Source organism: Chrysemys picta, chromosome 9, assembly GCF_011386835.1.
Source record: "Chrysemys picta bellii isolate R12L10 chromosome 9, ASM1138683v2, whole genome shotgun sequence".
NCBI lineage: Eukaryota > Metazoa > Chordata > Testudines > Emydidae > Chrysemys > Chrysemys picta.
In genome coordinates, this window is record NC_088799.1 from 85,514,698 (window position 1) to 85,531,254 (window position 16,557).

General features: G+C 44.3%; 1 protein-coding gene across 5 annotated transcripts in view; it reads left to right on the forward strand.

Annotated features, from left to right (window-relative positions):
* AMOT (angiomotin) overlaps nt 1–16,557 on the forward strand; it is an 87,964-nt gene that overhangs the window by 36,949 nt on the left and 34,458 nt on the right. For all 5 annotated transcript variants that reach the window (XM_065556607.1, XM_005291803.5, XM_024106772.3 and 2 more), the window contains 3 exons: nt 2,875–3,036; nt 4,575–5,475; nt 12,925–13,381. In XM_065556607.1, the coding sequence (XP_065412679.1) occupies nt 4,622–5,475; nt 12,925–13,381 (1,311 nt within the window). In that variant the 5' untranslated portion in view covers nt 2,875–3,036; nt 4,575–4,621. The remainder of the gene's footprint in view (nt 1–2,874; nt 3,037–4,574; nt 5,476–12,924; nt 13,382–16,557) is intronic.

Consider the following 16,557-nt stretch of genomic DNA (forward strand, 5'->3'; position numbering starts at 1 on the left):
CAAATGTGTGTGATGCACAGAAATGAACAGTACTGCTATGTTTCCTGATAGCCAACCCATGTGATCATTTTAAATTCTTGACTAAATCTGAGTGAAATGAGTGAGTGACAAGGGACTCCTATGGTATAATTGTTTGGTCTTTGAGGCGGAGGTCTTTGTTTTTGTGTGTCTGCAAAGTGCCAGGCACATATGGGCTTTGTCTTCATTGAGAATTTTTAATATTTTCCCCCCACTGTTGCTTTATCACGAATGCGTGTCTGAGCATGGTTAGATGTCACCATGGTGTTTAAATTCCTACACTAGGTCTTTCACTAATGGTGAGAGAACTGTTAAAAATTGTCAGCATAGATGCAGTCTGTGAAGTTCACCTCTGATTGGCCCCTTGCAGCAGAATTGTACTCTAGAATTGAATCTTTCTTTGTAAAAAGTGTTTCTAGCCTTTATGGTTGGGAAGAAAACGACTTTGCAGGTTGTCTGAAACAGTAGGGCTGAGTGGCCCCATTCATCTTAATGGTTAAGCTTGAAACCTAAAGTTGACCATTTAAATAGCAGCATGAACTAGTTCACTGCCAATCATTTTGGCATAGGTACCATATAATGTGATTATTCCCAGCCTCCAGCCTCCCATGCCTTTCCAGGTGCCAAAACCTCCAGCCTCCCCTTGACAACTTGCAATGTACTTCTGTGTTTACAGTGGAGAAACCTTTGGCACATGGAAAACTGAAAATATTGGGAGAGTATAAATAGTACTTGGCATCCAAATAAATAACACATAAGCTGCAGTACTGATTGTATGGATCATTTTCATGTTTAATTACATTAAAACCTCCATTTAAATGGGTCTGCCGTAGAATTTCCAGCATTCTGCACAAGAGCGCTGCAGAATACAAGGATCTTGCCACAGAAGCAAGTTGCACAAGGCCCTCTTTGTGAGTGATAATTAAATAAGGTGTAGCTAACAAAGTTGGGTTAGCAATAACATTGCTAACAGCTGGAGTTTCAAGAAAGCAGGATCCATTGGCTAGAGCATTCCCATAGTATAACTGGATTCGCCTCTTGTCTCAGTTTTCCAGGGATGGTTCCTAATTTGGGCCGAAAATACAAGTGGATTATTTAGTGTTCCTTAATCACAACTGGTAGTTTTTTTTGCAGTGGAATGTGGTCTTGTTTCTTCTATTGGATCAATGCAAGAAGTTAGTGCTGTGTTGATGTAAAAGTGTATGTGTGAAATAACTGCGGTGATACTTAGCGCTTCTTTAATGTTTCAGGAATATTAGAGGGTGTTAGACACACACACAGATTGAATTGTTCTGTTGAGATATCTTTTAAACTGAGAAGCAGGATTTATGGACTTCTCCCTCAAATGACTGCATTTTAACAGGAAGATACAATCCACATTTGCCCACTTGACACCTAAGAAGTACTGTAGTTGAGTGGAAAGACAACATCATATTACATGATAAGCGTTTTTGTGCTCTCATAAAAAAGGTTGCTTTGGGCAACTTTGTAAAAAGTAAGTAAACAATTTTATATTGGTACGAGTGGTACTAAGGATCCTTGAACTTAAGTTGTGCAATACTGGGAAAAGAGGCTGGAAATTACTCTAGTTAGCTGCTATCTTAAAGCCTGGGTTTAAAGGATCTCTTGCTGCATGTTTTTGGCAGCTGTTTTCAGTATATCCCTCTCAAGTTAAGTCACTTGTTAAGAATTTGACATTAGGTATTAGTTCTTAGCCACCATCTTGCATGTAACACACCACACAACACAGGCTTGTTCCATAGTTAGATATTGTTCACGTGTATTGAAATTGCTGATGACATCCTAAGTAGTTAACTTGCAGACCTGAGATCATTTCTTTGGGTGTGGATGTGTGCTGTAATAAGACTGAGACAGAAGCATTCATGTCTGCATTCCTTCACTGCATCTGTTGACTTTATTTTTTGCAGCATTCCAGGAAATCATGTTAAATTATACACCTCAGTGACTAATTTGTTTTTTTGCTTGCTTTATTTTGTTTTGTTATAATTGTCTGTTCTTAAAATACGTAAGTGCTGTATATATTAGTAGGTTCCACTTCCTTTGCATGATTCACTCCCTCTTCGGAGAACCTAGTTTAGTAGTTGATTTAACATCTCTATTTGAGAGAGTCAAGAACACACCTAGGAATTTGTTTATATATAGGGGGATTTTTATATAGATGTAGAAGTTTGATCTGATTTTTGTCTCCCTCTTGTTTCAAAGATATTAAAATATTATTTTAAATTGCTGTAGTGCTTTTCATCCTAAAGGGCAAAGGATGATGCTAAAGAACAGGATTTGGGAGGTAGATCTGGGCTCTGCCATATACTTCTGCGAGACCTGTGGCAACTGTTCCTCATTTTTCCCATCTAAATATTGGGATAATTCTTACTTGCCCCACAGGGATGTTATGATGCCTAATTTATTAATGTTTGTAAAGTGCTTTGAGATCTTCTGATGGAAGGTACTATATTTATTATTGATGTGTATATATATACAGTATCATTGAAAGGCAGCCGTCAGGGCATCTTCAGCAGTGCAGCTTTCATTTCTACCAAAAAGGAAACCAATGGATTTAAAGAATTAGGGAGTTTTTATCACTGTTTCTCTTGGAGGCACAAATAGGACAGAGCATGATTTGGCGACAGTTGTTCTCAAGGCAGAAAACTGTAATGATTAAGAAGTGCGTGGAGTTGGATGTTGTGCAGTAGGATTTGTTCCTCTCATAGGGACTGAAATCCTTAGGTTTGGGAAAAGTGGGGAGTAGGTGAAGGGTTGGGGAGCATGAAATATTGACCAACTTTTGTAACTCCTGCTGTCTCCTAACAGCTGGTTAAAATGTTCTCTCTTTTTCAGAATTTTTTGGGGAGTGAAGAGAGCATCAAGTGATCCCAATTACTGAAGGGACCAAAACCATTTCTGAGTGGAGATTTTGGACTTGCAGGCGGAAGGCCAGGTGTCCCCTCATGTATCAGAACTGCTCCTCCTGACTGAGGAAGTCAAAGTGACGGAAATAAGGTACATGCCATAGTAGATATGATTTCAAAGATGTGAAAATCCAGTATATGGGTAAGTATCTGAATTCCCAGATTGTTGAAAAGGCTTTATGGAATAGGGCGTGTTCTAATTTTTTCTCTAGTAGACTCTGGAGAAGAGCCTTCTCTCTTGACAGTACATCATAGGCAGTAGTTTGTGGCTGATGTATCTACACTGTAAGCTGTCATGACAGAGTAGAGAAGCCTGGATGGACATGTAGTTAAGACACGTAATGAAGAAGACTTCAGAAGAGTCAGGAGACCTGGATTCTATCCCTGGCTCTGCCACAGACTGTCACTTGGGGCAAGCTATTTTTGCTCACACTTTCAAAAATGACCCTGGATTTTAGGTCATTTTGCATTGCATGCCCAATAAGGGACGTATTGGGCCTGGTTTTCAAAAGTGCTGAGTACTTGCAACTCTAATGGGCGATTCAATGCCTTAGTCCCCTGTCTAACCACTTTGGCTCACTGATCATCAAGCCCTTACTCAGGGCTTGTCTACATCGATGCATCAGCGGTCAATTTAGTGGGTCTAGTGAAGACTTGCTAAATCTACTGCTGATCGCTCCCCCTTCCACTCCTGTACTCCACCTGATCGAGAAGAGTAAGGGGAGTTGACGGGAGAGCGTCTCCTGTCAATGTCGTGTAGTGTGGAACCCGCGGTAAGTAGATCTAAGCTACGTCGATTTGAGTTACGCTATTCACGACTTTTCCCTTTAGTGTAGACAAGGCCTTAGTTATGTACTCAACATTAATCTATGAGCTTCTTAAATGACGTTCACAATGTTTTTCCTTTCAAACTCAGACTCGAACTCAGAGTCTGGATTTTGTGGGCCTCAATCTGATGACTCCTCCTCCTCTCCAGAGCACCCTCCCTCCCCCTGTAGTTGTGTGGTTGCAACTGATGTCATTTAGACATCTAAGAAGTTAAACCAGTATATAGTAGTGGGTGCAAAAGGGAGACTGGGCTTTAAAAATCTACCCCCAAAGCTACAGCTACTCTAAAAAAAACCATCTAGTCAGGTGTTCATTAGTTTACTTTAAATGACACAAGTGATGGGGAGTCTCCTTTTTCACTCTAAGCATATAACTTACTTGGTGTAGCTCTTGTTTTCTTCTTAAATTTAACAGATTATGTGCTGAGTTCCCTATTCTCTTCTTGGTCCTTGTTTACGTGGCAAAAATGGGAACCAGAATTCACCATTGGCAGGAATGGGTACAATGTAGACAGGGCTCAGTCATTTTTACCACCATGTTGTGAATTATAGGTCTCCTTTTTGCCAATGCTCAGCCTTCCTGTTTGGGGCATTTCGTCCATAGCCCTGCCGCCTGCAGTCAATGGAGTCTTCGCCACCTTATTAGGCGGGTCCTTCCAGTGTCTGACGGTCTTAATGACCCTCATTGTTATGAAAATCCTTTATATCTAACTTATATTTTTCTTCAGTTTCAAGCCATTGCTCCTAAACCGTCCCTTCTGTGAGGCAGTGAAGAGTTGCTAACCGTGTCTCCTCTCCTTAGGTCAAGGGCAGCTTTTGCATTCCACCCCAAAGGCACCACAGTTTGAGATGAGGAATTCAGAAGAGCAAACAGCTACGACAGTTTTACAGCGTCTGCTGCAGGAGCAGCTCCGATACGGAAACCCAAATGACAACCGCAACCTCCTTGCCTTACATCAACAAGCCACAGGAAATGCACCCCCTTTCAACAGCAATGGGAGTCCAGGGTCTCAGAACGAAGGGCTGAGCACCCAGGACCATCAGCTTGTGACTCATGCTGCCCGCCAAGAGCCCCAGGGCCAGGAGATTCAGGTGGACAATAGCATCATGGAGAAGCAGCTCTCTCCAAGACTTCAGAACAGTGAAGACCTCCCAACGTACGAAGAAGCCAAAGTCCAGTCGCAGTATTTCAGGGGCCAGCCGCATGCTAGCGTTGGGGCAGCGTTTTATGTGACGGGGGTAACCAATCAAAAGATGAGGACTGAAGGGCGGCCTACGGTTCAGCGAGTGAACCCTGGGAAAGTCCATCAGGATGAAGGACTTAAGGACCTCAAGCAAGGACACGTTCGCTCTCTTAGTGAGAGGCTGATGCAGCTGTCGTTGGCCACCAGTGGTGTCAAGGCCCACGCACCTGTCACAAGTGCTCCACTTTCCCCCCAGCAGCCAAATGATCTGTACAAAAACTCCAGTTCCAATGATTTTTATAAAAACTCAGTGCCCACGCCTCCCCAGCCGAATATGAAAGCGATAGAGCACCGGGGCCCTCCGCCAGAGTACCCTTACAAAAACATGTCCACCCCACCCATGAACTGCAAACCTCAGGACCCTGGACATTTCTATGGTGATCATCGCATGAGCCAGCAGAGTAGATCTGATGGGCCTATGATGAGATATCAGCATCCTCCTGAGTATGGATCAATCCGGTAAGGAGCCCCTTAACTGCTTAGTCACCTTCCCAACTCGGTGGTTTTTATCTTTGTAAGAAGCAAAGAAGGGACAAAACTCAGCCTCCGAATGCAGGTTGTGTTTGAATGAAGATCCTGTCTCTGTTGTGTTAGGCTATAGCTATAGTATGGTAGGACTGTATCCCAGGTGTTAGGGGCCAAATTCCTTGCCGGAGTGGCCTGATGCTGTTTAAAATAAAGTTTGACCTTGCAGCATAGATGGGTCCATACTGAGTTTTATCCAGGTTCCTGAGCCATGCAACCGCTCTGCTAAAAAGCCAAAGCTGTAGCATGATTCACTGTTGAAACATGCAGTCTCTTGCTGCAAGGCTAAGCCAGGCTTTAACTGGATCTGCCAGGACAATAGATTATTAGGGTATAAACCACACCTAAATGTTTTTATATGAGATCACTTAGGAAAGGGGAAAGTGCACCATCCCAGACTTGTTTGTTTAGCAGCCATTATTTTCCCCCTGAATTAATTGAGATCCTGACCGGTTCTAGTTTGCTCTAGTTCAGGAGTTGGATCTGATCTGGGGTCAATACTGAATCCTGGGTGGGTGAAGCAGATCAAGTTTATTAAACTGGAATGCAACCTGGCTCTAACCTATATTTTCTTTTGTCCTACCTAACTTTACGACCCAGCCCCGGGTGGATCAGATTTCTCTCTTAAACCAAGTGGAAACCCACTTAAAATGTTTCAAGCTAGTGGGCATCAGTGTAATAATTTTTGCCTTGTTTTGTGGCTGGAAAATGCTCTAAAGCAGAAACATGAGGTCAGTGAAGTATTACAAAAGTAGGCGGAGAAGGCTGTGTGTATTTGTGTCTAAAGAGTGGGGTGGGAGGAAGAGGAGAGCCAATGTTTTTGGAATAGATTCAGAGCTCTGGAGAATCTGAATCTATGTGGATCCTTTCCAGCCCTATTGGAAGCTATTTTCAGGCTTCATTCGCCATTGTTTATGATCCAAAATGCTTTTTGCAGCAAAGGGGTCTGGTGAGAAGGCCCTTTGATCTGTCTACATAAATAATAAATAAGCCAGGAAAGGAGGAGGGGGGGGTTTTTTGTTTGTTTTTTTCCAATGTGACTAATGACTGCAGAAGTTGATTGCAAATGGTTCACAAAATCCATAGGCAAGGCCACAAATTGCAATGCAAGCTGAAAAGGGCAAGAGACCCTTAACGATTATCCCTCACTGGGAATTTTGTTTGTATCAGAGACTTAGCCCATTTTCTGTGTACAAAGAGAGGCATTTGAAACCACACCAACGGCCTATTTGTCTGTATTGGCTGGATCCTTGCCACTAGAATGGATTCAGAGAGAAGGAGATTCAGCTGGCAAGTTTTCAGGTGTTGGGAAGTAACTTAAATTTGTCTTCAAAGCACTGTGAATCCACCGAGGTTATTTTTTAATCTGCATAGATGCACAGGGCAGAGGTTTCCTTTGGAAGCATCTGCTGAAATGGTGGAACAATTAGAAGACTAAAATGTTAACTCCTAATCCATAAATTACAGAGCAGCATAGCAAAACCCATCCCCCCTCCCTCCTTAAACATACGGTCATTAAAACAATAAACCTTCTGTGCTGCTAAAGGTGCAGCTGGGTAATGGACTGAGCATTTTAAAAGTACACAACTTTTAAAAGGGGGACACTTTCTGAGAGTCAGGGAAGGACAATGAATGGCTTTGCAGCCTCGTCTGGAATGCTAAAAATCTTCAAAATTCTCTCTTGTCCATGCACTGGGGCTGTTTATATTTGAAAACCCAAATGAATCCTGATAAATAATTTTTTTTTAACTGCACATAAAGGAAATAAAGACCTTTCTTTCTTCTGTTGAAACCACACCCACTTCTGAGGGTTTTTCCCCCCCATTGTTCAGTGGAATTTGAGGGTGACCTAACAACCCAGTTAAATGAAAACTGGTTGAGCAAGATAAACACTAGGGAATTCACAGCATTCTCATGATTCACTCTTTTGAGTCTGGGAAAAGAATGGTTGGTGTGGTAAGTTTAACCCACCAACTGCAAACTGTCTGCTCTGCCTCACCTGCTTCTGGGTGGTGGTAGTTTGGGAACATATATATGTTCATAATGATGTTGGATTCACGGAAATATCAGGCCAGCCAGGGATTCAGGCTGACACATCCATGTTATTACTTGGCACTTTTAGAAATTTTAAAAATAATTTAATATGAGTAAGATAAATGTGAAGCTTCACAGGCCTGATTCTCTCCCTAGTATCTGCCTGTTGCACTTCAGTGTTCATGATGAATAATTCAAGTTCCAGCCCCATTTAGGGCCTGATCCATCAGATCTTGCGTGGGGGGACTACTTCTGTTGCCCGCAGTGGGACTGCACTTGTGAACGAGTGCTGCAGAATTAGGCCCATAATTAGTATTTTTTCGGCATACTGTTTTCCCCTCTGCAGCCTGAGCTGTGTCAAAGTAGATGATAATCAGGTATGAATAGGAAGCAGAACGAAAATTCTTCAGTTAGATTTCAGCTGTCTGTTTGATCATGTGAAGACTGCTCACTTTGTTGGTTAATGACAGGTTTCAGAGTAGCAGCCGTGTTAGTCTGTATCCGCAAAAAGAACAGGAGTACTTGTGGCACCTTAGAGACTAACAAATTTATTAGAGCATCATTATGCTCTAATAAATTTGTTAGTCTCTAAGGTGCCACAAATACTCCTGTTCTTTTTGGTGGTTAATGTTTCCAAGTTTGGGATGGGAGGGCTGTGGGAGAAAGGGGAAGTGTAACTGCTTGAGCATGAAGGAGAGGAAGGGGAGAAGGAGAGTTTTTAATGAGCCAGGCACCTTCTCTGGTCTTTTTATTTCCACCTGGTGATTTTGTGCATTATCTGATGTGTGCAGTGCATGCAACATTCAGGGCTTCTAATGCAGGAATCTACATTGTTTTGTTTGGTGTTCTTATTACCATGTAGTATTTTTCCAACGTCTCTGCCCTCACAGCTAAAATACCTACTTACTGTTTTAGTGGGCAAAACTACAAATCGAAGTACTTAATCTGCACCGCTCCATGTTGTATGCTGCACAGAGATGCACCAGGGAGAGGAAAGGAAGTAGGAATTCTCTCAAGATGCAGTCTTGAAAGTGAAGAGGCCCCTTAGGAGTTGGTTTTCCCAATTTGGGAAACACTTGATAAAATTATTGCTCTAATTTCTTCTGCAGTTGGAATTTCTGATGTCCCCATCCAGTATAGCTTATCACTCAGTTGTACACTGGCGCAAATTTAATAGATAATATATATTATCTATTAATAGATTATATATATATATATATATATATACACACATAGATTGTGAGCTTTTTCTTGCGTGTTTGGATAATGTCTAGCGCGTAGTGAGTAGAACTGTAAATAAAAAATATATATTTTTAAGCTATACATAAAACGTCAAGTTATGGATAGCCATTGTCTTTCACAGCGTGAAGTATTTGTTGAGTTGGTTAATAACTTGCCAGCCCTATGTGCTCAAAAATAATGAGTTGGGCCTCAAACACAATGAGATTGTATTTGACTTCAGGATTTTTAAGCCAAACAAACAAACAAAAATCACAAAATGTTTTGGGTTAATTGTATTTGTCTACTGGTTTCTGAGCCTCTGTGGTTCACTGAGGTCATGTTCTCAAGCTCTTTTCCCTACCTATGAGGAAACATGCTATATTAAAATAAGGTGACAGTTGTAATTCTTTCATTATCAGAAGAATCCAGGAGCTGGGGCTTTGAGAAAACCACCAACTACCACACGAGAAAATTGCAGGAGTTAACAACGCTGAATAACAATTTGAACTTGTATATTGAGCTTTGCAATTGAGGATTTCAGGGTGTTTTAAAAAGGTGATGGTATTACCCCCATTTTACAAATGGGGAAAGTAAAGGAATTTAGAATTTGTGGCTTGCCCAAGATCAGACATGTATCTGGTGTCAGAACTGGTAGCAGCACTAAGGAGTCCTGGTTCTCAGGTCAGTGCTAGAACTGACTAATTTTAAAAGGTGAGCTGCAGTGTAGGTGAGCTCTGAGACCCTGGGCTTGTTGGCAATCTTGGAAATGTATTCTGTTTAACAATAGCCCAGCTGCGATTTTCTATATCTACTTTTTTTTCCACTAGTTTTTTTTTTTTTAATTATTACTGTTATCAGGAACACATGCACAAAAATGGTATCTCCCTTCAATACTTACCTGCTCCTTCTGCTTTTTCTTCACCTGCAATCAGGTGAAGAGGTGGAGAGAGTAATACTCTCCCCAAACTTTACTCACCATTGCAGAGTAACAAAATACTTCCACTAAAATGATCTGTATTGAAGTAGTAAATAATGTTGACATTTAAATGATCCTTCTTAGGCTTACAGTGTTTGTTAACAAACCATTTAGATTAATGGAGGCATTTGACCTGTGTTGGTTATTGCTTCAGGCTGTCTGCTGCATACTTGGACAGAGGGTACATCAGTTCATGTCCGGAAGGTTTTCTTGGAAACATAAGGGTTGGAAACTTATTTATTTAAAATGTAAATTCATACAGAAACTGATGGGACCACTGTCGGTCAACATAGTGCTGTGTTTGACATCATGGTCAGGTTATTATGGAAATGATTGACATCACACAGAGGATTATGATGTCATTTGGGAATAAACTCCAGGAGCCAGTGAATTCTGAAGAAGCAAAAGTCTAACTTTTCATGTAACTTTCCTTGATGATTTAATAAAATAGCTCAAGATTAGCTTCATCTGCAGAATTTTTTCTAATTGGATATTTTTTCAGAGGTTTCTGTGAGACATTTGTGGCCATTTAAGGTGGAATGTTAGGGGCAGGTTCTCTTTTAGGTTTTATGGTTAGAGGAAAGGGTTGGGTGTCAGGAAGACTCAGATTCCTCTCCTGGTTGAAGCATTGACCATGAGCAAGTCTCTTGACCTTTTTGCCTCAGTCTCCACTATTGGGTTAAAAGAAAAGTTTAAAGCAGTGACCTCCCAGTAGAGAAATAACCAGATGTTACTTCTGAGCTGAACATTGCTGAGGAAATTAATTGCACATCTTCTCTTTCTTCCCCCAAAGAAAACCACATGCTGCATCTGATCTTTCCTAGGGAAATGTATTCATTGAAATAATGTTGCTAGCAAACAGTAAGTACCACAGTCATTAGAGGGTAGTAATGATATGGACAATAACCAGACCAGTACTTAGTTTTTCTGAAGTGACGTGAGTTACCTCTCTGGCTGCGTTTGTTAGCCTGCTAGGGAATGTGAGAGCCAGAGTGGGGATTTCTACCCTATGTTCCTAGTAATGAGAGACAACAGATGTAACTTGGTCCATGTAAACAGGGGTGACTTTGACCAGAAGAAGGCCAGTTAAAAGTAATAACCACATGTTGGATACATAACTCAGAACTGATAGGAACAATGTTATCGGATCAAGCGTCATAAAGTCGAAACCATTGTTGGAAAGTCGAAACAAGGTGTCAATTTACAAATGTCATAAGTGCCATTCATCGTAACTTGAAAGTCGTAAAGTCGAGGACTGCCTATATTCATGGCAAGAATATTGACTTTAAAATTGACTCAGGAGCAGACATGACAGTCATCTCAGAAGGGACTTACAGTCATCTTCAACCCGTCCCAGGGATAAATCACCAGACATATTTATGTTAAATAAGGCATAGGACATGTAACCCGAGGTAGTATATCCCATGCAGAAGCTCAGAATATATGACCTCTAAAATATCTTGCTAACAAGATGTGATTAACGCAGATGTTTCCTCTTTGGATGTGTATGAAAAATTGATGCATGAGCTTTTGTACAGTACAGGAAGGCGATTCTAAGTGCTCAAACATCCTCTGACAAATATTTCATGTAACCCTTTAGCTACTAATCCACTTAAGCACTTGAAATCATTAATTAATGTTTCGCTGGATGGAATGGAAGGATGTACCTGGAGAATTCTGCAGTGCAGCAGGTGTGTTCCACCTAACGTCCCTGGTACGTTCCGCAGAGCAGCCCAGTAGGTGTATTCCACTGGATGTACTTGGTACGTTCAGTAGTGCAAGCAGCACAATAGGTGTCATTCCTCCTGGCCATACCTGATGCAGGGTTGCGAGTGCATTCCACCTGTAAGTTTGAGCAGCAGCCAAAGGGTTAAGAAGTTACAGCAGAAGAACAGGAATGTTTTACAGAATGGTAAATACCAAACTTGTCCTGTACCAGGATAACTTTTAGGAAGGGATTGGACACTGTTTAGAGAACTAGACTGTTAAAGAAAAAGTGTCCTCAGAACTTCACCAAATTGAACTTTTTTTAAAGGAAGTGGGCATATGTGCGTGGGAAATGTATGGTGGGATGGGGAGAGAGAGATCCTCATATTTCCTCATCTTTTGCTCCTTCCCACAACAGTATGAGAGTTTTTTTCCTCCAGGGCTGGCCGTGGCTCCCCATGCAGGCTGACAGTGCTGTTCCACACATCAACCAGAGGGAGTCTCTGGAGGGAGGAGCTCTGACCCTCCTTTCCTTAAGGCTGAGCAGTCTATTAGATATATGAAGTGCTCAAGTGACAGCCGCCATCTTGACCAACACACCAGGATGTGAGCTGGGGACCTCCAGAGCTGCGTGCGTGAGCTGCTACAGCTTGAGTTAAAAGTTGTTTAGACGGATCTGTGACAGACTCTCATCCTCTGCATATCGGGTACAGACATGATCTGTAAAATACCTGTTGAGCTGGGACTGAGGAAGCTTCTGGACCCAAATTCTGATCCCAACTGTCAGGCTGGCTCTCACCTCCTTTTAACTCTCTTCGCTGGCAGTGCTGTGGCTCATTAGTGGGTATTTCAGTGTACTTGAGCCAGCAGCAGCTGGCACAGTAATAAATAAGACCATAGCCTGTTCCTTTTAAACCTGTATCCTGAATTGCAGAAGGATATTCATTGTTGGCAGGACCTTTGCAACGGAGCCTATGCAATTCAGTACAGGACTGGCTCAACTGTCCTTAGTTTAATATTTTATCCATGTAAAGTGAGGAAAAGTGTAAACACATAAAATAGTTCTCCTCTTTCAACAGTGCAGATTTGATGTTTAATAACTATATTGCCAGTGTATTCTGAATTACAATAGTGCTATTCTGGAGTGGTTGACAGAGTGGATCTCAAGGTAGTTTCTTATGCCATCTCTGTACAAATGTACTCGTGAGCTTAGGACAGTCGTTATGTTTGGGATTTTTTTCCACACAGCTGGTTAGTGGTTTTGAAGCGCCTCTTTATATGGTTTTTCATACTTAACGTATTTGCATTAAAGTCTTATGCATGGAACATCCATCCTGCCAGTAGCAGCTGGTACATGTACTTGTATTCGGCACCTTGCCATACGGTTTGGTTGATGTGTGATGCTCTGCAGAACTTCAGCTGAATTTGCTGTTATTGTTTTACAGGCAAAACCCTGATCTACACCTGCAGTTACAGCAGAGACCCCCTCACCATCACAGCCCAACTTCCTCCTTAACGTCCTTGGGATCTTTGACCTTACTGCAGTCTCCACCACCATCCAGATTGTCTCCTTCCCAGCATCAGCAACCCCTGACTCCAAATCAGGGAGATCCATGCTTTCTACCACGGACCCAGCAGCTGTTCCTGTCAAACCAGGTCCATCAGGGAGATTTCTACCGACTATGCCAGCCCGGTCTAGGCCAGCAGCAACAGCAGCAAGGAGATTCCTACACATTAATGCCAAGAGCTCAGCAGATACCTTCTCCTTATCAGCAGATGCAAGTAGATCCTTTTGCCATTGTTTCCAGGGCCCAGCAGATGGTGGAGATCCTGTCGGAGGAGAACCGATCCTTACGGCAAGAGTTGGATGGGTGCTATGAGAAAGTGGCAAGGTTACAGAAGGTGGGTGTTGAATGGAACTGACCTTCTCCCTTGTCTAATATTTTCTGTAGTTAAAATGACAACAAAACAAATTTGAGCTGGATGGTTCAGGACATGGGCGGCACATGACGCTTCCCCTTGGGGAGGCTAGCGCTCCCTCCCACCTCTTCCACCTATGGTCCCGCCCCCGCTCCACTCCCGCTCTGTCCCAGGCCCTGCCTTCTCCCCACTCGCTGGTCCCTCCTCTCCTTCCCCCCCCCACCTCTGCTCACCTTCCCCTCACATCCCTCCTCCTACCAGAGCGCCACAATTCTCCCCCTGATTCCCCTGTATTGCCCCGTCCTCCATGCAGTGCACCCATTGCCCCCACCCCCTATTCCATCCTGCTCCCTGCATCTCCCTTCACCCGCCTCCTGCCCCTTCACACATCCCTGTTTCCCCTTCAATTCCCTCTTGCCCACACCCTCGAACAGCTGTTATGTGGATTGCCCCTGCAAGAGGTACACTGGGCTGCCCTGCTTCAGAGCACACAGAGTGCAATATAAGCCTCATAAACGGAGAAGGCTCAAGAATACCACTTTGAAAAGCAGCAGCAACTTTTCCTTTAGATTCAGAGCAAGGGGGTTTGGTGGAGGAAATTAAAGGCTCCTCAGGAAAACTCTGATACCTAGGAGTAATCTCTTCAGTTAGAGTCTCCTCCTTCCCCTAACCCAATAAAGCCACTCTCCTAATAGGCATGGGGGGTGTTGGGCGGGGCGGTAAAACTGTGAGAAAGGAACATTATCGGTTTCTTGTTTTAAATGGCACAGGAAGGGTAATTGTGCACAAATACTGCACTGCGCTGTCCAAGCCGTTAGTGCTCTGATCTCGTAGCAAGTAATGAGTAACACTCACATGGTAGGAAGGCGGGCAGGCATGTACAAGACTGCACTGACCGTGCAGAGGAGCGGTGTGCACGTCTGCAGGTATAGCTGAGGCTGCGAGGCGAGGGGCATGCAAGTAACCCCTTGTGTGCGCAGAAGGAGCACAGCGCTCCCTTGCAGCTGCACGCTCTCCCGTCTCTGTTCCCCATGTGTCACTGTCCCAGCCCTCAGCACACCGCAGGCTGGCTTCACACACCCTGCAGGGAATGGGTGCTGGCCTGGAGGCAGCTTTCCTGGCCACAGGGGAGGGAATTGCAGCAAGCCCAGCTGGGAGCAGCCTGGGGCCAAACCCTCCCCCTGCAGCCAGGGTAGAACCGGGAGGCAAGGGGTGAAGGTCTCTTTTACCTTCCATCCAAGTGGTGCCCTCCCTGGGGGCAGGGGCTAGGTCCAAGGAACGGGTGCCCTAGCTAGGCTGAGGTTTCTGCACTGGGAGAGGCTCCTGGGGAGCAGCAGGAATGTTACTGCTCAAGATTCACCTCTCCCAGCTGCAGCCAGGGCTCAGGGACCTGGCAAGGAGCCTGTGATCCCGAGTCACTGCACACAGCAGAGTGGGAGTGCAAGTCACAGTCACTTCCTGCTGCTGCTGCCGGGAGGCAGGGAGTCCAGCCATGCTTCCCAGCCAGCTCCTCCCGGGTCCTAGCGAGGCGCCAATCCCATTGCACTGCAGCCCCCCTGCCCTGGAACCTGCCCCTTGGGGGCTCCATGTCCTCTGGGCAGGGGCAGCTTCATCTCCCCACATTAAGGGGGCATGGTGCCCAGAGGCCAATGTACCTGTCTGAGGACAGAAAGGCGTCCAGATCCTGGGGAGGGAGGACTGTCACTGGCAGTGGGGAGGCCACTGGGGAGGAGAAGAGCAGCCAGGCAGTGGCGGGTGGGTTGGAGCTGCCTCTCAGCTTCATATGCACCATGCAGGTTCCGGGGCCTCCTCAGCCACCCCGGAACTTGCATAGCACATAATAAAAACGTCCTCCTGTGGCCACCCCGGAACTTGCATAGCACATAATAAAAACGTCCTCCTGTGGACGTGGAAACTGCCAAAACCGGCAACTGGAGGTCCAGCGGTAGCGCCAGGGCAGGCAGAGCCTCTCCTGGCCTATTATACCCGCTGCTCATGGTTTAGGGGATTGGTTATCTGTTCTGTAGCCTTTCATCTCTATCCCAGTTTGGAACCTGCCCATGTTGGTAGTGCCTAAGCTTTATCATCTGCTGGTGTTTTGTTGATCTACGTGTGATGAGTTGGTGGCCTCATTTCTGCACCTAGCAGATGATTGGGTCTGTTCCAATTCCCAATAAGGGTACCAGTCCGAGAGGTGGGTTGCTTGACTGGTTAGCTCAGTTACTTAAAGCCAGTGCTAATAACATTGAGGCTGCAGCTGGTATGCTCTTCCTGTTAAGTCTGGAGAAGGCTTAGGTATTATGATGCTGGGTTCTCCAGAAATACTTGAGATTATATAGGCCAGAGACTAAGTCAGTCATGGGGACTGAACTACCGTTTTGTCCCCGGAAATGGTCCCTCCAAAACTGCCTAATGGCATTGTGAGAGAAGCTTGCACAGCTGTGTATACCCCGATCTGTGGGTAAATAAAGAAGTTTGGACCTACAGGGCTGTCAAGCCAGCTCTTCTCTCTGGCACTATAAATCCACTTAAATCCCTAACATAACACAAGTCACGTGGAATTCTAGTAGCCTCACTGTTGCTTGCTTTATACAGCAGGGATTGGCAAAGTAAGAGAGTCAGCCCTCGCCATCACACTGCCACGTATGGCTTTTATCATTCTTAAAAGAAGTGTGTGTTTGTATTTGTGCTCGCCTGATAGATAAACAAAAATAAATTGCTTGTTGGTTACTGAATTCACCAGCAATTAGAACCTGCAGCCGGTCAGTCAGCTCTCCCTTTACCCTGCAGATGTAGAGAGAAGGTGAGCACTGGCTGCAGTTCAGGACTCTGCAAATCTCTTTTTGGGCCTTGAACTGCACTTTGGCCCCTGAACAGCCTGCAAGGCTCTTGAAGTGCCTGGCTGTTGTAACTTTTACCTAGTTGTTCTTGTTTCTCATACCATGTCTGAGTTCCCATGTTTGCCGTTTCTTCCCACGGCTGCTTATTCCCAGCATGACTTCTGCCCAGGTTGGTTTGTTCGGTTTTAGGAAGGTTCCAGTGAGGGAAGTGTTTCAGTGAAGTGTTTGACAGCTTCCTGATAACAAGGGATAAAGGAATTCTCTTTCCTCCCCTCCCTCACCCATCCAAGCAACTTCTTGCCCAAGGAGGTCTGGTGA